Raw genomic sequence first — 23,008 nt, 5'->3', positions numbered from 1 at the left:
GCAATTACTTTAGGAATTACAAACGCCATGATCTTCTGAACAGCCGAAAGTCAAAGGCCGATTAACGATACTGTGCTGTACATATATAACCAACATAAAGTAGACCCCACCTTTGTTACGTGATAGACCAGTGTGAGTTGGGAAAATATCCATTTTCATAAAATGACAACAGTAGAGAAACCATTTTAGTACATATAATTATTAAAAGCAGTACTGCACCCCATCCTCCAAAAATCGTTGCTATATTTCTATGCAATGATATCCTAGAGCCTAATCATGTTCAAGGTGGTTTTTACTATACATTGTTATAAATTGCTATATGCCGTTCCAACAGTGTGTTTTTTCGTTATATTTATTGACCTTCAATTTACTCACTTCATACAAAGAAATTTTTATTTTGAAGCAAGAGCTTTTGTGTTTTAAAACATGTTTGTGGATTAAGGTGATTTTTAATGAATTCAGAAAGTGAAATTTATTGGATATTATTTTGGTATATTCCATTTCAAAATTAATGAATTTCCGGGATCACTTAAACTGTGCACCGTATAGTGCATGACTGAACTTTAAAACATGGTACCGTTACAGAGTCATTCAGATAAAATGTATTGATGAAATACAAGCAAAAGAAGTTGTTATATTTGTACGTCCATAAAACATGTTGTAGGATTGAATTCATTGCTCTGACATCCGTGATTTCAAATGAATTCCTATTCTGTGTTAGCTCAAATAGAACGGATATGGGCCATCTCAGATTACATAGGCGTAATCTGTGTTTTATTTAATCATGTCTCAGATATGGGGAAAATTGCCCCTCCATTTGAAGCATGGGGGGGGGGGGAGGGGCATTTTGAGAATATAGCCTAGACTTAATGAAAAAATAAACATAAGACTTCAAGAGCTGCTGCAAGATGCTGCATGACTTATGCATTCGTTTGATTTTTTGCATTAAGTTTGAGAAATTATCATGGGTCTCTCAATTACATGTACAAGAATAGATCTTGTGTTATACATTAAAGATAAAGGAAAAGAAAAGAATAATAGACTTGTCATTGATTCCATGGAAACACATCCTGTTCATGACATTAAGGACGAGTGGTTTTAGATACTTTTCCTTTTACTAGCAAAATTAATGCAAGCTTGACTGTTTTACAATAGGTTACTCTGATGACCATTTTATAATAGGATACCTTGGTGAACATTGTTCTGTAGGATACTTTGATGAGCATTTTACAATAGGTTAATACTCTGATTAGCATTTTATAATAGGATACTCTGGTGAACATTGCTCAGTAGGATACTTTGTTGAACATTGTTCAGTAGGATACTCTGGTGAACATTTTATAATAGGTTTCTTTGATGAGAATTTTTTCAGTAGGATGCTTTGATGACCATTTTACAATAGAATACTCTGACAACCATTGGTCAGTATGATTCAACCATTTTCCAATAGGATACTCTGATGACCTTTTTACTGTAGGTTACTATGATGCAAATGCCATTCTTTTGCAGCTTTATTTATATTTTGTTTCTTAGATTTTCTCCATTGCATGTGTCTTTTTACAGCTTGGCACTTTACACTATTGTAACAATTATATCATGGATGATCATATAAAACTCCTGTAATCTATCTCCACACATATCAAAAAATAAAATAAACTGTCTTGAGAGATGCACCTTTTGTTAATATGCAGATTTATTTCTCTAAATAGTTATCTACTTTCTTTTCTTCTCTTATTTATGTATTGTTCAATTTCTGTGACATACGATGCATAAGCATACTCAAGAACTTAAGCTATTTTTAAGGTAACCATGGTTACAGAAATGTACCTTTGGTCATATAGCATAACAAGCATAGTAATTCTGACCTCATGTTTTTGTCTGCTCATCAGTCTGTCTGAAAAGGCAGCAGTCCATTAGACTGGCATCAACAATTAGCTTTAGACTTGTGGTTAGCTCATTTTGTCATAACTTTGCCTGCAGAATGAGATTAATTGTTATCAGTGCATCATGAAGAGTTAGTAGTAGATTGTTCTGATATAGATTACTGTGACATATTTTATACACCACTAATTCATTAGGTCATGTGTGTAGCTTATTTTCTCAAACTATGATTTTAAAGGTGGCCATTATTATCATGGTCATTTGTGTATTAATCCCCCATTGCTTGCATCTTGATTTCGTACTTTCCATTATTAATCTCTCTGTTGGTACAGCCATATATCTTTGTTAGTAATAATTGTGCAAGAACACCACTACATTTTGATAGTTTTCTGTAGTATATGTTTACTTTTGAATGTCATCTCAATAGAGTTTTCCTCCTGTTTGGTTTTCATTTGATTTTTTTAAATATTGTCTATATCTTTCGCAAACTTATTAGTTTTTCAGTTCTACAATTAGTTGATGAAAAAAGCATTAATATTAAATTAGATACTTAAAAATGTGCAAAATTTAAATGAGATTATAGTTCTCTAATAAAAATTAGTGGAAGTAAAGTTATTATATTTGTTATGGATTGATGGTGTTGGAAAAATTACTTCAGAATAGAGACAGTAAAATCATACAGTGAATTTGTCATCTTCCAGTCACTGTCATAATATTTGCATTAATTTTGTCTTCTTTTATTAACTTCTCAATGTTAACTTGATCATCTTTCTGTAACTCTAAACAGGTAATTGAATAATGAAGTCAAAAGCAGTCATCTTTGATGTAGGAGGTGTGATTTTGCCATCACCATTTCCTGTATTTAGAGGTTAGTTCTACATTAGTACAAAGTTTATCCATACACCATTTTCCTTGCTTTTGTCAGTGTATTGATCAAGGCCTGTATAATTACTTTCCATGCTATTGTCAGTGTATTAATGCTTGTTATTTCTCATACCATGGCCTATATAATTACTTTCCATGCTTTTGTCAGTGTATTAATGATTGCTATACCCATACCAAGGCCTGTATAATTACTTTCTATGCTATTGTCAGTATATTAATGCATGTTATACCCAGACCAAGGCCTATATAATTACTTTCCATGCAGTTGTCATTGTATAAATGCTTGCTATACCCATACCAAGGCCTGTATAATTATTTTCTATGCTATTGTCAGTATATTAATGCATGTTATACCCAGATCAAGGCCTATATAATTACTTTCCATGCTGTTGTCAGTGTATTAATGCTTGTTATACCCATATCAAGGCCTATATTTATTAATTACTTTCTATGTCATTGTCAGTGTATTAATACTTGTTATACTCAGATCAAGGCCTATATAATTACTTTCCAGCATATTTGGAGTGATGTTTCTGTTTTATCCTGATTGTTGCATGCAGACCTGGTGTCAAATTAATCCCTTGTATTCTGATTGTTGCACCCAGACCTGGTGTCAAATTATTTGCCCTTACATTCTGAATGTTGCACCCATACCTGGTGTCAAATTATTCGCCCTTGTATTCTGAGTGTTGTACCCAGACCTGGTGTCAATTATTCTACATTGAATTTTGAGTGTTTTGCCCAGACCTGGTGTCAGTTACTATCCATTGTATTGTGATTGTTGTACCCAGACCTGGTGTCAGTTACTATCCTTTGTATTCTGAGTGTTGTACCCAAACCTGATTTCATTTACTCTACATTGTATTATTGTGAGTCTTGTACCCTGACCTGTCGTCAGTTAGTCTCCATTGTATTATTTGTATTTTTAAGATGAGTAATTGATTAAATCAGATTTATCATTTTAATCTGCTTTGGTTGAAGTCTGTAACAGTGTGGAAGCCTATTGGCTGTTTAATGCCTGCTAGTCATTATTTTCACCCAAACCTTCATTCTTAAAGTTTTTAGATTAAGTTCAGTTTAAGGCTTTTAAAAAAAAAAAAATTCTCTAAACAATAGGGGTATCTTGTTCAATGTTACCAATTACTTTCTGACTACTTTTGATTATACCATTCTGTAAAATGACAAGTATATTTCAGCCTGTGTTTTTAGATTTTACCAATAATATAATTGTCCTCATAACTTAGTGTTTTGAATTTAAAAGCAAAAGAACCACAAAAGATGATACTTTAAATCATGCAAACATTCTCTTTATTTCAATCTATTGACAACACACTTTGACAAAACATAAGCAATTCATAGAAAATGCTTTTACAAGACATTGACAAGACATAATCAGTACATTGACAACCCACTTGCACTACACTGAGAACACACTTGCAATTCACTGGTAATAAACTGGTGTTTCACACAGCTTAATATATAACTAGACTATGTTAAGGAGTATACATAGGTTTTACTAACACACTGACAGTATACTGTAGCTGCCAATGGCACAATATCACTCTGTCAACATAATGGTTTATTGACTTATTTATTGGAGATTTTTTAATTGTAAACAACATATAACTTATACCAAAATACTATGTATTAAGTAATTGATAATGAACATCAGTTGTAATAATACAAAAGAGATACTTTTTGAATATTTTGCAGAGTATGAAGAAAAAGTCGGTATCCCCACAGGGACAATAGTTCAAGTGATACAGGAAAATGGGGACACCGGGTCCTGGTTCAAGCTGGAGATGGGGAAGATAACACCTAGGCAGTTTGGGGACGAGTTTACCAGAGAATGTTCTAATAAAGTACAAAATTCTTTACATTTTTTTTTCAGTATTTATTAAGGGATTAAATAATCATGATTGGTTTTTTATCGATATGTAAATTTGACATAATCACTCACAAAGTAAATGAATGCCAAAGGAATTTATGTTAACTTTGTGAGAGATTATGTCAAAGTTGCACATCTGATCTAATAAATACCCATTCTCTTTCATTAGCCACTTCATTGCAACACTGAGTACATAGCTCTATCTTTGTTAGCCAAGAGTGGTCAATTTTTATCTCATAATACACTGTATAGATAGAGAGTCATGCCATTTTTTCCATAGCTTGTTTCGATCATTGTTTAAAATTTAAGTAAAGGTTGTTGCTGTTTAAGCCAGGCTTTTCCTTTTTTTAACATTACGGTTGTGTATGGCACATGTTTTTGTGGCATTCGTTATTCTTGCTTTATGCACATTGTGATCTTTCAAAAGCAAACTTGTGTCCATTTTTAGCCAGATCCCTTGTCATATGACCCTCATCTTTAATAACAGCTGCTGTAACATGTTATTGATGTGAAATTCAACAATTTCTGAAGACTGGCTCTTAAAGTCTGCCTTATGCCATCTTCAGCAAAGTGGTGAGTGTTGGAATATCAATGCAGTTACATTGTTTAACTTCTAATGGGCAATTTTAATCTGGGGGTTGTAAATTTTAATTGGAAATCATGGAGTAGGTGGGTGTGGGCTGGTTGTTATTATGGTTCATAGCTTTGATATAGGTCTTACTTTACATAAAATGACCTGCAAACAGGGAACCAGAACTAGTCAGCAGAATTTTTTGATGTGTAAAAAAGTCAGATCAGTATTTCTTGATTGTTTACATACACTCAGAAAATTGTAGAATTTAGAACTCACGATCGGTTCATAAAAAATGGAATTATTATTATATAAATTGTCTGTTGCCAAATCACACAGCAAATAATGTTTCATAAGCAGTATATAATCTGTGTGATTTGACAAACAATAGTTTATAACAAGATAATCAGAGAAGAAGAAAAAAAACCCGCAAAGCCTTAAAGTTCTTATTTATAATTTTATTGATTCTTTTTTTATTTATTTTCTTTTAAGGCCCTTATTTGGCATATTAATACTAGTTTAGGATTTCTGGTGTAGCTATTTAGAAAATGGGATCTTCCATCAGCAGTACCTATGTAATAGCTTCATCATCATCAAACAGGTTGTCTAACCAATGGTAGCCGATCTTAGGTTTGGAACATGCCATGTCAAGGCCTTAATACTTAATCTTAATGGGCACATTTATTTTGAGTGGAAACCCAATATTTCAAGCAAAGGATATGTTGTTAGGTTGGATGTAAATTAACTTTAAGATCTGATCCTGTTTTGGACCGGATGAATGTGAGCTGAGAGGCTCTGGCTTTTCACCAGACTCACTATTTCACTATTTCAAGCTGGCTGACTCTCTGATTTTGGAGCAGTTTCTGAATCTCCAGGACTATGGAAATTTGATAGGTGGAGAGATTTCAACTCTCACTTTGACTGTCCCGGAAACTCAAAGACATCAAAACTCATAGATTTCATTAATGCTTTCAACCTCAAACAGTCAGTTAACCAACCCACCCATAAACATGGTCACATTTTAGACTGGATTCTTCATAGACCCGATGATAAGATTCTACAGTCCTCCCTGGTATCCCAAGACCTTCCATCAGATCACCTCTGCATTATGTGCCATCTAGACGTATCAGTCCCTAACCCGCCACCTTTATCTGCTACTAAGAGAAACCGCCATATGATAAATAGAACCAAACTAATCCATGCCATCCAAGCAGACCTAACAACTTGCTTGCCTCCTACAGCAGAACAAGTCAATAAATGCCTGTGTTCATTGCTCGACAAACATGCCCCAGCTACCAAGTACAGAGTATCAATTCAAAAGTGTTCTCCATGGTATAGCAGTGTTAGGGATCAGCTTCGCACTGCTACAAGAGATTGCCGTAAAGCTGAGAGGCTTTGGCTTTCCACCAGACTCCCTATTCATTAGCAAATCTATAAAGCCGCTTAGAAGAATGTCACAAATATAGTCCATGCAGCAAAATCAGCCCACTGTGTTCATTGCTCTTCTAAAAGTAGTTAATGACATTCTCTCTTCAAGATTACTAACAAGCTAATGTCTAGGAATAAATCAACACCACTTCCAACTACCTTCTCTCCAGTCAACCTTCCGGACATGTTTGCAGATTTCTTCCATGACAAAGTACAAACCATTAGAGATAAGCTTGACACCAAAATTTCAATTGACTCGTCATCACCATACAGTTGGGATACAGAATTTGAGCGGCAACCATTAGCAGCATTTGAACATGTCTCTATGGATTTTGTACATACAATCCTGATGAAGAGTGCACCAAGGTCATGTGAACATGATCTAGTTCCAACATCACTGGTGCTTGAGTGCTTAGATCCAGTATTGCCTTCACTAACTGATGTTATTAATACCTCTTTCTCATCTGGGGAATTCCCATCATTTTTCAAAACTGCCATTGTAAAGCCTCTGCTGAAGAAACCAACACTAGACCATAACGATTTAAAGAACTACCGCCCAGTTTCTAATCTCCCATTTATATCAAAAATCATAGAAAAGGTTGTTCTATCATCCCAGCTTGTATCTCATCTAAATTCAAAGTCTTTTTAGCAATGTACAATCTGCATATCACCCTTGCCACAGTACTGAAACTAATCTTTTAAAAGTAGTTAATGACATTCTCTCTGTGTTGGATAGCAGAAAGATTACAGTCCTCACCCTCCTTGATTTGTCTGCAGCATTTGACACAATAGACCATGATATATTACTTCACCATCTCCAGCATGTATTTGGCATTCATGATACAGCCTTACTGTGGTTCAAGTCCTACTTGGTCAACAGGACACAAATTGTAACTGCAAATGGAATACACTCCAGTCCAGTTGATCTATGTTGTGGTGTGTCCTGGGGTCTGTTCTTACACCTGTTCTCTTCATTCTGTACACTCCATCGCTCTCAAGTGTCATAGCTCATCATACAGTGTCTTACCAATTGTATGATAATGACACCCAAATATACAAATCTAGCCACCCAACTGAAGTTGATGCTACCATCCAAAGTGTAGAGAGGTACATTTCTGATGTAAAATCATGGATGACATGTAACAAGCTGCAGATGAATGATGATAAAACTGAGGACATTCTGATCACAACACAAAGACTTTCTCCTTTACAACCCTTACCTCAAACAATAAATATCAGCAATGCCAACATTAAATTCACACAATCAGTACGAAACCTAGGTGTTACTCTGGACAGTACTCTCACATTGCACCAACATGTCATGAACATATGCAAGGCTGCATATCTTGAGCTGAGACGCATCAGCTCAATTCACAAATATCTTTCAGCTGATGCCACTAAAACACTTGTGTGTTCATTAGTACTTTCAAGACTGGACTATTGTAACTCAATTCTGTCTGGTTCATCTCAATATCTACTCCAGAAACTTCAAAAAGTTCAAAACACATCTGCTTGGATCATACTTAGAATACCACGATCAGAGTACACCTCCCCGCTGCTCTGTACCATACACTGGCTATCCATTTAATCCAGAATCAAACACTAAATTTGTTCTCTGTGCTATGTTTCACTGTCGGACTCTATTCCAAAAACCTATCTGATCTCACCTATATGTACACACCAGCAAGATACTTACGCTCCTCTTCTGACAATTGTATACTCATTATTCCCACTATGAAAACAAAGTCATATGGACAGCGTTCTTTTGCATACAAGGGCCCAGCAACGTGGAATGAATTGCCCACTGAACTTAGACACAAAGACACAGTGATCACATTCAAGAGGGCTCTCAAAACTCACTTATTTCGACTGCAAGAACAAACTTAAAGACCTAATAATGTTTCCTACCTGAAATATTCTCAGCATGTTTTTTAATTTTTGAATGTTTTTCTAATTTCATGGTGTTTGTTTTTCTAATAGTATTATTATATGTTTTTTATAGATGTTGTCTAATGTTTTAAAGCGCTTAGAGCTTCTAAAGATTAGGCGCTATACAATACCTCATTATTATTATTATTATTATTATTATTATTATTATTTGGTCGATACCTCACTTTTCAGACTTGTTAGTAAACAATTTACATTTCTTTAAACCTCCTTCATGTTAATAAAAAGTCTAGATTATTCACAAGCACTCCTTACTAATGTCTGTAAATGATTATAGGGATCAGGATCCAGTAATCTATCAAAGTGAGATATCAATCCTGATAGTTAGGATAAATGTCACCACACTCCCACATCATATTAGCTATTAGGGTTGACATCCTGCATTGTAGGACTAAGGGTGCAAGTGTTATAATGTTGGTCATTGGATCCCCATCCTCAATTGCAGGATTACGGGTGCAAGTGTTATATTGTTGGTCATTGGATCCCCATCCTGCATTGTAGGACTAGGGGTGCAAGTGTTATACTGTTGGTCTTTAGATCCCCATCTTCAATTGCAGTACTAAGGGTGCAAGTGTTATACTGTTGGTCTTTAGATCCCCATCCTGCATTGCAGGATTAAGGGTGCAAGTGTTATATTGTTGGTCATTGGATCCCCATCCTCAATTGCAGGATTAAGTGTGCAAGTGTGATATTGTTGGTCATTGGATCCCCATCCTGCATTGCAGGACTAAGGGTGCAAGTGTTATTCCCATACTCTCTTACTCATAGTTTTAATTTTTTTAATAATTTTATCTTTTAATAGCCCCAGTGAAAATTCATTAGTATCAATGTTTTTATTGGTAAATTTTAAAATTGTCTTCATTGGGGATCATCCTGCTATTCAGCTGTCAGGACTAATGTTTAGTTGGTTCGTTTGAGATGTTTGTTAACTTCAACTATTTCTTCCACTTCGAGGGAATTTCAGATACTGATGGGTCAGAATGAAAGAATGAAGTGAAAGACAATTTAATCCTATTTCACCAAACCCATCTGTGTTTCTGAGTTTCATCATTCTTTTAATATTATTTTGATGATGGTCTGGTCTTAACTTAAAATCCCTCTCATGTACTGAAATACAGATAACACCGATGACTCATCACTTTGTAAACTGACATGTTCGTTTATAGTGAAAATGTTCCAAAAGGATAATTATGCACAATTTGATTATGGAAACTGAGGGTACATTCATTTTCTTAATGTAAGAATTGAATTTCTACTTGCCTTAAATCTACAGGAGAATTAGTGTTAGTAAGGGTAAAATACCCTTGCATACCATGCTTTCTGTGCCTCTCGCCACAAGTGATATGCGATGAGATTCATGCTAAATTTAGTCGCTTAACTAGAAAAACAATTATTCATCCTAGGTAATGTTTTACGCATGTATGACAAAATTGATCAAATCATTCTAAGGCAAAACCAAGTTATTTCTTTCCTTATTCTGTGTCATTCTTGTTGCTGTTAATTTCTTCAATAAGTTTTGGGGACTACCTGTCTGTGGCCAGCAATAAAACCCACACAACTCCAGTCTTTGTATAAACCAGTGTTTACCTATATTGGCTCAAACCTATATGACTCCAGCCTTTGTCTGCATAAATCCATGTTTACCTGTATTTGGTCAGAACTAAATGTCATTTAAGTCCAGTTTTTTGTACAAAACCAGTTAATTTTGCAGGCAAACTTTTGCATGGCCTAAAAAACTTTCCATTCTTATCACAACTGAAATATTTTTCTAATATGCAAGGGTGGATTGTATTTAATTCACAATTAGATCACATGCCAATGGGTCTTTATGATAAGCACAAAATCTTTTAAAATTTGTTTACTTTGAATAAAGAATGTAGGAAATCTGTCTAGTACATAATTTGGCGTACATATATCAAACACTTTTTAAATTGTTTTATTTTCTACCTGTCTTTTCATAGGAAATAATGTAAAGTGTACCATATGATCCTGCTTCTTCCTGTATGCATGTATTAGTACTTGCTTATTATGTAATGCTGTATATTTGGCAGGTAGGAAGACCAATAGACATGTCAGAATTGTTGCCCAGTTTCCAGAAGCACAGTAGAAGGCCCTATGCCCAACTGTTGGATGCTGTCAGATGCCTGAGGGCAGAGGGACTAAAAACTGCCCTGCTCACCAACAACTGGTTTACTGGTGAAAGGGGCTCAAAATCACCATTTGATGTATCCCTTTTTGATGTGGTAATTAAAGACAAAATATTTATGATTATTGTGCAAAGTAAGAGATTCAATCAATCCCCCATGCATTTTGTAAAATAATTAACAGACTTGTTATTTAACCTTTAATCTTTGGGCATGGCTATAATAATCAGATACATTATTACTAGGGAACATGCATGCATAAAATCTTTAAATTTGACATTTTTATGGAGATGGGCTGAATTTGTGTTCTTTTCCATATGATTTTCATAGGTACATACACATATTTCTTTCAATCTTGAAAATAGATTGATAGATAAAGGGATGAATGAATGGATATATGACAGGAGAGATGGTAAGATGAACAGAATTATCAAAGGGCAGCTGGAAAATGGATAGGTACTTGCCTCGTGTAGAAGACTGAGGGATGGATGGATATACATGGTTGAAACTGACTGAGTTTAAAGTACCGGTAGATAAATGCAAAAAAAACAGATGGATACATAGGTGAATAAAGAGACAGCCAAAAAGAGAAACCTCTAAACAGTGTATATAGGTAAACATTTCTTTTCTGTATTTTCAGATTGTAGAATCCTGCAGGGTTGGATTGAGGAAGCCAGACCCCCGTATTTACCAGCTGTGCCTGCAAAAGTTGGGTGTACAGCCAGAAGAGGCCATATTTCTGGATGACCTTGGGATGAATCTCAAAGCCGCTAGAGCTTTGGGTATTAGAACCATTAAGGCATGTGTACATTATATTGTGAATTCTGTTAATTCAATCACAAGTCCATAACTAGTGGAATTGTACCGCCCCCTTATTAGTCATTGAATGTTACTGTACTTTTTACCTACTAAGAAGCTATAATATGACATCAATCCTTTGCTAAGTTAACAAGCTAAGGGAGCATTATTGCTTCAAATAGATCAAGTGTTTGTGCAATGCAGCTAGGCTGGGAAAATGTTATATAATGGTTACCTGTGAATTTTGATTTATTATTGTGCATGTGATAGCTCAAAAAAGAAACCATTGAAGACTGCAAGGTTGTGTCTACTTGTAGTTGCAATTACCCAGTTTTTTGCACCTTGTCTAGTGTTTGATGTTATTTCTTACATTCAAAGGCCATGTGTAACCGGAAAGGAGATGTCATACTTTCCCCTACTAATGGATTTCTGATTCAATACATTTTTGAATTAAAACATGTTGGCAATTTTGTATGCATATTGCATAGATATGTTCCAAAGATTAATACAGTTTTTACATCTTTTTTTCATGACTTGTACATTACTGAAGATATTGATCTCAGTGCTACAGCTTATTTAACTCCAGTTGATTTATATCTGCAACAAGACTATTTTCATTCTGTATTTTAAGTGGTTGTCATATTATCTTTTATAAACATCTGGGAGGGTTGTACAGACTTAATGTAGGCTAACTCAGTGGTTTTACACCATTTTACTGTAATATTTGCTCATTTTTCTAATTGTTCAGTGATAGGTTGTCACCACTATATGTATACTATATGGAAGAGATCACTGACAAGCTATAGGACACTATATTGAAGAGATCGCTGACAGGCTATAGTACACCATATGGAATAGATCACTGATAGGCTATAGTACACTATATGGAATGGATCATTGATAGGCTATAGTAAACTATATGGAATAGATCACTGATAGGCTATAGTACACTATATGGAATAGATCACTGATAGGCTATAGTACACTATATGGAATAGATCACTGACAGGCTATATTACACTATGGAAGAGATCACTGACAGGCTATAGTACACCATATGGAATAGATCACTGATAGGCTATAGTACACTATATGGAATGGATCATTGATAGGCTATAGTACACTATATGGAATAGATCATTGATAGGCTATAGTACACTATATGGAATAGATCACTGATAGGCTATAGTACACTATGTGGAATAGATCACTGATAGGCTATAGTACACTATATGGAATAGATCACTGATAGGCTATTGTACACTATATGGAATAGATCACTGATAGGCTATAGTACACTATGGAAGAGATCACTGATAGGCTATAGTACACTGTATGGAATAGATCACTGATAGGCTATAGTACACTATATGGAATGGATCATTGATAGGCTATAGTACACTATATGGAATAGATCATTGATAGGCTATAGTACACTATATGGAATAGATCACTGATAGGCTATAGTACACTATGTGGAATAGATCACTGATAGGCTATAGTACACTATATGGAATAGATCACTGATAGGCTATTGTACACTATATGGAATAGATCACTGATAGGCTATAGTACACTATGGAAGAGATCACTGATAGGCTATAGTACACTGTATGGAATAGATCACTGATAGGCTATAGTACACTATATGGAATAGATCACTGACAGGCTATATTACACTATGGAAGAGATCACTGACAGGCTATAGTACACCATATGGAATAGATCATTGATAGGCTATAGTACACTATATGGAATAGATCACTGATAGGCTATAGTACACTATATGGAATAGATCACTGATAGGCTATAGTACACTATATGGTAGAGATCACTGATAGGCTATATTACACTATATGGAAGAGATCACTGACAGGCTATAGTACACTATATGGTAGAGATCACTGATAGGCTGTAGTACACTATATGGAAGAGATCACTGATAGGCTGTAGTACACTATATGGAAGAGATCACTGATAGTAGACTATATGGAAGAGATCACTGAGAGGCTATATCACACTATGGAAGAGATCACTAACAGGCTATAGTACACTATATGGAGGAGATCACTGACAGGTTATAGTACACTAGTATATGGAAGAGATCAGTGATACTACACTATATGGAAGAGATCACTGACAGGCTATAGCACACCATATGGAATAGATCACTGATAGGCTATAGTACACTATATGGAATAGATCATTGATAGGCTATTGTAAACTATATGGAATAGATCATTGATAGGCTATAGTACACTATATGGAATAGATCACTGATAGGCTATAGTACACTATATGGAATAGATCACTGATAGGCTATATTACACTATATGGTAGAGATCACTGATAGGCTATATTACACTATATGGAAGAGATCACTGACAGGCTATAGTACACTATATGGTAGAGATCACTAATAGGCTGTAGTACACTATGTGGAAGAGATCATTGATAGGCTGTAGTACACTATATGGAAGAGATCACTGATAGTACGCTATATGGAAGAGATCACTGAGAGGCTATATTACACTATGGAAGAGATCACTGACAGGCTATAGTACACTATATGGAGGAGATCACTGACAGGTTATAGAACACTAGTATATGGAAGAGATCAGTGATACTACACTAGATGGAGGAGATCACTGACAGGCTATAGTACACTAGTATATGGAAGAGATCAGTGAAACTACACTGTATGGAAGAGATCACTGACAGGCTATAGTACACTAGTATATGGAAGAGATCAGTGATACTACACTATATGGAAGAGATCACTGACAGGCTATAGTACACTATGTGGACGAGATCACTAACAGGCTGTACTACACTATATGGAAGAGATCACTGACAGGCTATAGTACACTATATGGTAGAGATCAGTAATAGGCTGTAGTACACTATATGGAAGAGATCACTGATAGGCTGTAGTACACTATATGGAAGAGATCACTGATTGTACACTATATGGAAGAGATCACTGAGAGGCTATATTACACTATGGAAGAGATCACTGACAGGCTATAGTACACGATATGGAGGAGATCACTGACAGGTTATAGTACACTAGTATATGGAAGAGATCAGTGATACTACACTATATGGAAGAGATCACTGACAGGCTATAGCACACCATATGGAATAGATCACTGATAGGCTATAGTACACTATGTGGAAGAGATCACTGACAGGCTATAGTACACTATATGGAATAGATCACTGACAGGCTATAGTACACTATGTGGAAGAGATCATTGATAGACTGTAATCACGAAATTTTGTAGAAACGACAAAAATACAAAACTCTATTCATTCCAGATCAAATGGAAAAGTTGTTGCAATGCACATTCATTCACAATATGACTCAAAAATTCAATTTTATGTTGACCAAAATGCCATTTTTTCCCGAAAGTTATGACTAGCACATGACTAAGTTTAAATTTATCTGGATGGACTTAGGTGCGCATTAATAATGTTCTTTTTGAGTAATGAAGAATCTGCACTTGTGTATTTAGTTTGGAATACAGCATACATTCAGTTACTTTGTTTCATGTAGTGGTTTTTTTTTTGTCTCCATAAGGTAGAATAGGAAACTGAGCATATGATAAAAAGGTTACTGTATTTGTATGGGAACATATGAACTCATTTTTTTATATGGATATACTGCACTTCCAAGGTCGTGCAGTATTTCCATCTTAAAAACTTGTTCATATTTTCCGATACAAATTCAGTAACCTACAGTTATTGGGACAATATCTGCCTTGGTATAGATTGAAAAAAGTCATTGGTATGGATTGAAAAAGTCCTTGGTATGGATTGAAAAAAGTCCTTAGAAAGTATTGAAAACGATTAATGTGCATGGAACATTACACCTGAGGAAGAAAATGTGATAAGAGAACATACTTATTCAGTCCCAATCCAATCATAAGGCCCACTTCTAATACATTTACCATCAGCAATCATTGTAAGAAATATGTGCTTTCAAGTAGGCATTTGTGTGTGTTTCTGTGTACAGGTATAGGATGAGTGTGTGTGTGTGTGGATATTGTTGACTTGCATCTGTAATGCAGACCTGCCAACTCTTACGATTTTGCCGTAAGTCTTATGAAAATTACCCTTAAAATACAGACTTATGGCATACAAGCAAAAACTACGAAAAATGATTGTTGCCCAAAAATCCAGATAATTGGTTCATCTGTGTTTTATTTGGATCCGGGTTTCATCTTAGAATTAGTAAAACTAGTCATGGAACCAGACTAACTTTACAGCAGCACCGCAGATGCTTTAAACTGAACCTATTTGTTCATGCGACACGTCTTCATGATCAAACTGTTGATTATAGAATTTTTTTAAATAGCATCCAGAAAGTGATGCATGTTTAAGACAAAAGGGAAAATAAGCTTATAGATATTAATAATCAATAAAAAGAAGAATAAAAAGGAATATTCAGATTCTTGTGAATAAAAGCTGGAAAAGACACAATTATATTTATTGGACATCACATGCCAATTTGAGTATGTCTTGTGGTGGGAGATATGATTGCCGTCATGTGAAATGGACAAGAATTTCCAAGAATTATGTCAGGTTGAGAGATAGCAAGAAGCCATTGAGCTGCATAGGATTTGGAACTAGAGTTTTTGCAACTGTCGTAGTGGTGAATAAAGTCTACGCATACTTTACAAACTTTTCAGTTGAACATAATGTTTATTGTCGATGCGTCAAACTTTTAATTACATTTTCCAGCTTTACAATAGCTGTCATTGATATTTTGTTACACCTTACTGAAAACTGAACCGCTCCAGTGGCCAAGTGGTTAGAGCGACCTTCCACCTCGGATGTGGGAGGTTGTGGGTTCAATCCCTGGCTGAATCATACCAAAGACTTACAAAATTTGGTACTAACAGCTGCCTCGCTTGGCGCTCAGCATTAAGAGGTTAGTGTTAGGACTGGGCGGCCTGGTGTCAGGATAATTTGACTGGGTGGGACATCATGCTACATGTCTGTGGCATGATGCTCCACTGCTAGACATCACTATAAAATGCCACACTGCAGACATCGTAGCGATATGACTGGAGAATTGTTAAAGCTATGTTAAAAGTCCAAATCACACACACATTCACATGCTGAAACTGGTCACTCTTATGGCAAAAAAATAAACTGCCTTACTGAGATGGACTCGTCAAGGTTGTTAGGTCTAGCAATGAATTAGTGTGGTTAGAATTAGGGGTAGAAACAACTGATCCAGTGTCAGCATTTTGATGTATCTGATTTCATCATTAAGGGCTTGATCTAAAAGTCAGATTCCTTTGAAAACTATTACTAGGTTTAAGGTCTCCAAAATCCTTAATTCGAATGACCAATCAAATGACCATGAACAAAATTTTGAATCAGTTATGCTTCAGTACTGTTTCAAGTTATTATTTTGTGAATTTCAAACAAAAATGTATGTGATGCCTCGCTATACAGTAGCTGTTGGAAATTAGATCCTGTCAATTTGAACCGAACCCACTGCACCAGTCTTAGTTGATTTGTCAGCGGATTTTGACCTTGAAATAGACTTATCATATTTATTGCATATTTTGGGATACCATAAAATAATTTTGCAAGTAATTTTTGTGTGCATTGTATTTTCTGGTACATATAGATGTAATTTTTAGTCATAAGTCGTTGGACACCTTTTACATTATTAAAAATTTCATGTCAGAAAATATGCTCAAATTTTATCTTGAAAATATTAAACTATGTAGTTGAGATAAAACTCTTTAAAACACTTCAGCATCACCTCATCAACCCAACCCATCTACTGCATTATATGATTCATTCTTTGGTGCGTGAATAATTTTTAGCTCCCTCATATTGTGAAAAATCATAATTGGAAGCAGCATATGTCTTGCAGCAGAAACTGCAAGGACTAAAGTAAGAATTTTCTCTCTTTTAACCCTTGACCTAATAGAGCAAAGTGACAAAGTGCAGCGTGCTATAAATAGAACACTTGTTACCTAGTCGACCGCATACGCATAGCCTGCCTGTAAACTGCTAAGCAATGTAGTGTATGTTATGTTTAACAGCAATTTTAACCATTTTACATTTTTGGTACACATCTATTATATGTGGAACAATTTAAGAGTAAAGTCTGATTGTTATAGCTGTGTAATTATTTATCACGGAAGAATTTGTTATGAGCTTTAAAATTTGGAGAACTCGTTCACCGTCATGTCAGTGAGGCCGTGTGACCAACCGTAGCTGCCTTTTCTCATACTCGAAATTTACATGTTTTTTGTCTGTATCTACATCACTAAGTCATCTGAATTTGATAATTTATAAAAACTAATTGCTGCCTACATCAATATCAGAGCCTTTACCTAGGTTATTGAATCTTTCATAGTTGTGATTCTAATCGTGAAAACTTTGTAAGTACTGAATGAAATCTGCGACCGCCATTTGGAGAGTGGAGATTACGACCCAGTTACTCTAAATAGCAGATATTGACCAGTACATAAACAGTGACCACGTGATCTGACGTAATTGTCATTCGCAGAAATGAATGTAGTATCTAATAAGGGGTTTTCCCCAAAGGTGGCGCTACAAAAACTGGCTTAAAATGGCTGATGTTTACAGCCGACGTAAAAATGCGCTTCCATGGGACTTTTGTAGAGGCGTCAAAAGGCGCTTCGATGCGACTTTTGTAGAGGCGTCCAAAGACGGTTGTATGAGGTAAAGGGTTAACCCACATTTTGTCGACCATTAATCAAGAAATGAGATCAATGTACACTGGAGTTTCATCCATGTTAATGATCATGTTGCTGGTGAAATTATCTTTTCTTTTGGCCTTCGCGAATTTATTAAATGATTTTATTTTCTCCTTCAAATCTTCTGGGAGAATCTGGGTCATTGATGTCCTTGCACAAAGTGTTGCTTTAAAGCTTTTACATTGTAACTCAATTTATTTTCAAAATTCCTGTGAATAGCAGTAAAAAGGAACAAAACTTGGCTTTTCTATGTTGGGTGACTTTGTATATAACACAAATCAGCACACTAAAAGATGCAAAGTCAGCTTAGGGAGGGGGTCAGCTTACTTTATAATAAAATAACCTTGGAATTTGATACCCTGCATTAAGTTCACACAATGAGTTTATCGCTTGCTGGCAAGTGTCTGCTTGTTTGTCATCTGTAATCATAATTGATACAAATGGTTGTTGATGTCTGCAGGGTAAAATAGTACACACAGCAATAACTTGCTTTAATAATGCTTTTTGTAACAGATGCAAATGAAAAGATGACTGTATTTTCAAACAATGATTTTTATTTTCAAGATACTGTCATATAGTTAATCTGGATATAATAAAATCTTGGTTATTTTGCATCTTGCACCATATCATGCATAAAAGGCATGTGCCTTAAAGCAATCAGTTGATATTTCACTCTATCTCTCATTTGTGATTTTGTTGGATCTAGTTTTCATTCTGCTAACATATTCAAACCATTGATTGCAACCAAACACAGTTTGTTTAAAATAATTCACATCAATGAAAAATGTGTTATGTGTTATCTAACATAAGTGATACACATTTCAGCATATGCAATAGCTACATATATGGAGTTCGTAGATATAATTTTTTTCTTTAATAAATTGCTCATGATGGAAAAGAAAAGAGGAATAAAGAAAAACTATATATGGTTAGTTTCATTCATTTATTATCAAACAAGCATTTTATTTATCTGTTTTATTGTAACATGCAGTGGGAGGGGGGCAAATTCAATACAATTTCTGGGACAAGAAGAAAACCTTATTATTTTATCATGTCCCAGTATGTACAGTAAATATGGTATGCAGTATTGCAAATTAAAGGTGAGAAAATGTCAGATCTTTTTCTTTCTTACACAGTCAGATGTTTTGTCAGATTGATTTTACATCCTTTATTATAATTTTTGGAAAACAAATTACTTTTATCATTGAGTGATATATTAATAATTTAAGATAATAAATATTAAGCAACTTATTTTTTTTTGAGAGTTAAAATCACATGTTATACCTGCTCATCATAGGAATACAGTTAAATTGGTAACTGCATTTCCTCATCAGAGGCAATGCCTACAATTAAATTGCTAATGACATCTGTACATTATTGTGGCTACAATTAAATTGCTAATGACATCTGTACATTATTGGCCATACATACAATACAATTTTCTAATTACACCTCATCATAAGTGTTTCATACAATTATATTGTTTATTACACCTGCTCATCATGGTTGATGCATTCCAATTACTGATTACACTGCTCATCATGGTTGATACATTCAAATTACTGATTACACTGCTCATCATGGTTGATACATTCAAATTACTAATTACACTGCTCATCATGGTTGATACATTCAAATTACTGATTACACTGCTCATCATGGTTGATACATTCAAATTACTGATTACACTGCTCATCATAGTTGATGCATTCAGATTACTGATTACACTGCTCATCATGGTTGATACATTCAAATTACTGATTACACTGCTCATCATGGTTGATGCATTCAAATTACTGATTACACTGCTCATCATAGTTGATGCATTCAGATTACTGATTACACTGCTCATCATGGTTGATACATTCAAATTACTGATTGCACTGCTCATCATGGCTGGTGCATTCAAATTACTGATTACACTGCTCATCATGGTTGATACATTCAAATTACTGATTACACTGCTCATCATGGTTGATACATTCAAGTTTCTGATACACCTGCTCATCATGGTTGATTCATTCAAATTACTGATTACACTGCTCATCATGGTTGATGCATTCAAATTACTGATTACACTGCTCATCATGGTTGATGCATTCAAATTACTGATTACACTGCTCATCATGGTTGATACATTCAAATTACTGATTACACTGCTCATCATGGTTGATTCATTCAAATTACTGATTACACTGCTCATCATGGTTGATAGATTCAAATTACTGATTACACTGCTCATCATGGTTGATACATTCAAATTACTGATTACACTGCTCATCATGGTTGATTCATTCAAATTACTGATTACACTGCTCATCATGGTTGATTCATTCAAATTACTGATTACACTGCTCATCATGGTTGATACATTCAAATTACTGATTACACTGCTCATCATGGTTGATACATTAAAATTACTGATTACACCTGCTCATCATGGTTGATACATTCAAATTACTGATTACACTGCTCATCATGGTTGATACATTCAAATTACTGATTACACCTGCTCATCAGGGTGGATACATTCAGATTACTGATTACACTGCTCATCATGGTTGTCATCATGGTTGATGCATTCAAATTGCTGATTACACTGCTCATCATGGTTGATGCATTCAAATTACTGATTACACTGCTCATCATGGTTGATACATTCAAATTACTGATTACACTGCTCATCATGGTTGATACATTAAAATTACTGATTACACCTGCTCATCATGGTTGATACATTAAAATTACTGATTACACCTGCTCATCATGGTTGATACATTCAAATTACTGATTACACTGCTCATCATGGTTGATACATTAAAATTACTGATTACACCTGCTCATCAGGGTTGATACATTCAAATTACTGATTACACTGCTCATCATAGTTGATGCATACAATCACTTAAAATACTATCATTTTATCTTTCAGTTTTTAAAACCCATGGTGCTTTGCACGTGGGACAATTGATGTCATTTGTGGGGATATGCATGTACATACATTTATTGTTGCAGTTCTTTAAAGATCAAGAGCTCAAAAGTCAGATGTTCAGATAGGCTGGAAGACTTGTTGAGATGTTTTTCATAGATTATAAACCACAGGGATCATTGTTTGGAATTTTATTGACTGGTTCTATAGCTTAATATTACCAAGGTCCATGTTACAAGTTTTGTCACACTCTATATAAATGACTCAACATCATTCAAATGCCTTGCTTATCAATACTGCCTTTAGTCCTGTCTGATTCTATGGAACTCTTTTATAGAATCATGTAGCAGAGTGGAATTGTTTTCTATATTTGTGCTATGCATAATTCTTTCAAATATTGTATGAACTGGAAATTGATAATACAGAAAAACCTGTCTTGAAAGATCACTGCTACATGAGACCACCTGTGTTGAGAGACCATGTATATTCTCAATGCACATATTTATTGATTATATAGCATTATGACCTGTTATAAGCAACAACCGGTCTTGGGAGACCATATTATAGGGGCAGAAGGTGTGGTCTTTCAATACAGGTTCTAGTGTATCATGTTTTCTTGATTGTATATTATATCATGATTGAGATGGGGGTGGATCAAAACTGAGACTGAAATGTTCTGCTTGGTTGTGTCAAATCCCCATGATTAATTTAATTTATTATACATGGTATAGTTGTCAAATCCCCATGATTCATTTCGTTTATTATCCATAATATATGTGTCAAATCCCCATGATTAATTTCATTTATTATACATGGTATAGTTGTCAAATCCCCATGATTCATTTCGTTTATTATCCATAATATATGTGTCAAATCCCCAAGATTCATTCATATTGTCTATGGTATAGTTGTCAAATCCCTTTGATTCATTTCATATATTGTCCATGGTATAGTTGTCAAATCCCCTTGATTCATTTCATATTTTGTCCATGGTATAGGTGTCAAATCCAGATCAGGCAGTTCATGACCTTGAAGCAGAGCTTGACCTTTGCCTCCGTAGTTACACAGAGCATACAGTCACTCCTCCAGACAGATTGAAATTACCAATCCACTATTTGAAGAGCTACTTAGATTCTGTTCTCGGTATTCAATTACAAGGTATGTGTACAAAATGAATACTCACTTGCATTCGATATACCTACTGGTACATTATTTACAAAATCTTCTAATTAGTTGTATGTGAATTGCTGCAAGGGGTAAAGCACATTGGTCAATATATTGTTGTTTTCTTTTGTGTGTCTACCTGTCTTCTGCCTTTTGGTCTGAATGTTTCTCGCTTTCTATCTTTAGATAGTTTTTACTTTTCAGCAGTGGCATCAACATCATAGCCATCATCAACATTGTGAATTTATAATAAAGATTTCAAGAGTCATTTAGATACTTAATAGCATTCCCCAAAGTAGTATATTGGATGTAATAAGAATGGTGTTTTACTGACTCCACTGCCCACCAGATTTTAGTTGTCTGGAAACCTAAACCATCCATATTCCAACTCGCCCACCCAACTCTTTTCTCTGTAAAATTCATTACCCTATCATATGAAAATAAGGCAGCTGCTCTGTGCTACATCTGAATTCAGTACTCCTGTAGAATAATAAAAGTTAACTCTTAGAAATTAACTCCCATTATACCCACTAGATAGCTACCTGTATTCCAGATGTTAACAGCTTTGCTTGCAACTGTGAACAGTGCTTCCATAGAATCCATTGCAATTTGTATTTAATG

The 23,008-nt window shown here is 34.9% G+C and overlaps 2 protein-coding genes across 4 annotated transcripts in view; one reads left to right on the top strand and one right to left on the bottom strand.

The window, feature by feature from the left end:
* The window catches only part of LOC149779189 (medium-chain specific acyl-CoA dehydrogenase, mitochondrial-like), a 45,204-nt gene extending 45,091 nt beyond the window's left edge, over positions 1 to 113 (bottom strand). Inside the window, exon 1 of the mRNA XM_089939761.1 lies at positions 9 to 113. Within this exon, the coding sequence (XP_089795887.1) occupies positions 9 to 29 (21 nt within the window). The 5' untranslated portion in view covers positions 30 to 113. The remainder of the gene's footprint in view (positions 1 to 8) is intronic.
* Positions 114 to 521: 408 nt separating this feature from the next.
* Positions 522 to 23,008, top strand: part of LOC149779188 (acyl-CoA dehydrogenase family member 10-like) — an 89,801-nt gene continuing 67,314 nt past the window's right edge. The window contains exons 1-6 of one of the 3 annotated variants that reach the window (XM_089939759.1): positions 522 to 573; positions 2,669 to 2,749; positions 4,480 to 4,628; positions 10,652 to 10,843; positions 11,385 to 11,543; positions 22,222 to 22,381. In XM_089939759.1, the coding sequence (XP_089795885.1) occupies positions 2,680 to 2,749; positions 4,480 to 4,628; positions 10,652 to 10,843; positions 11,385 to 11,543; positions 22,222 to 22,381 (730 nt within the window). In that variant the 5' untranslated portion in view covers positions 522 to 573; positions 2,669 to 2,679. The other 2 variants (XM_089939758.1, XM_089939760.1) reach the window with 2 other exon arrangements.

The sequence above is a fragment of the Sinohyriopsis cumingii genome, chromosome 17 (genome assembly GCF_028554795.1).
Source record: "Sinohyriopsis cumingii isolate HCF-2022 chromosome 17, ASM2855479v2, whole genome shotgun sequence".
NCBI classification, from domain to species: domain Eukaryota; kingdom Metazoa; phylum Mollusca; class Bivalvia; order Unionida; family Unionidae; genus Sinohyriopsis; species Sinohyriopsis cumingii.
The sequence above is the reverse complement of the archived record's forward strand: the minus strand, read 5'-3'. Positions and strand labels throughout refer to the sequence as shown.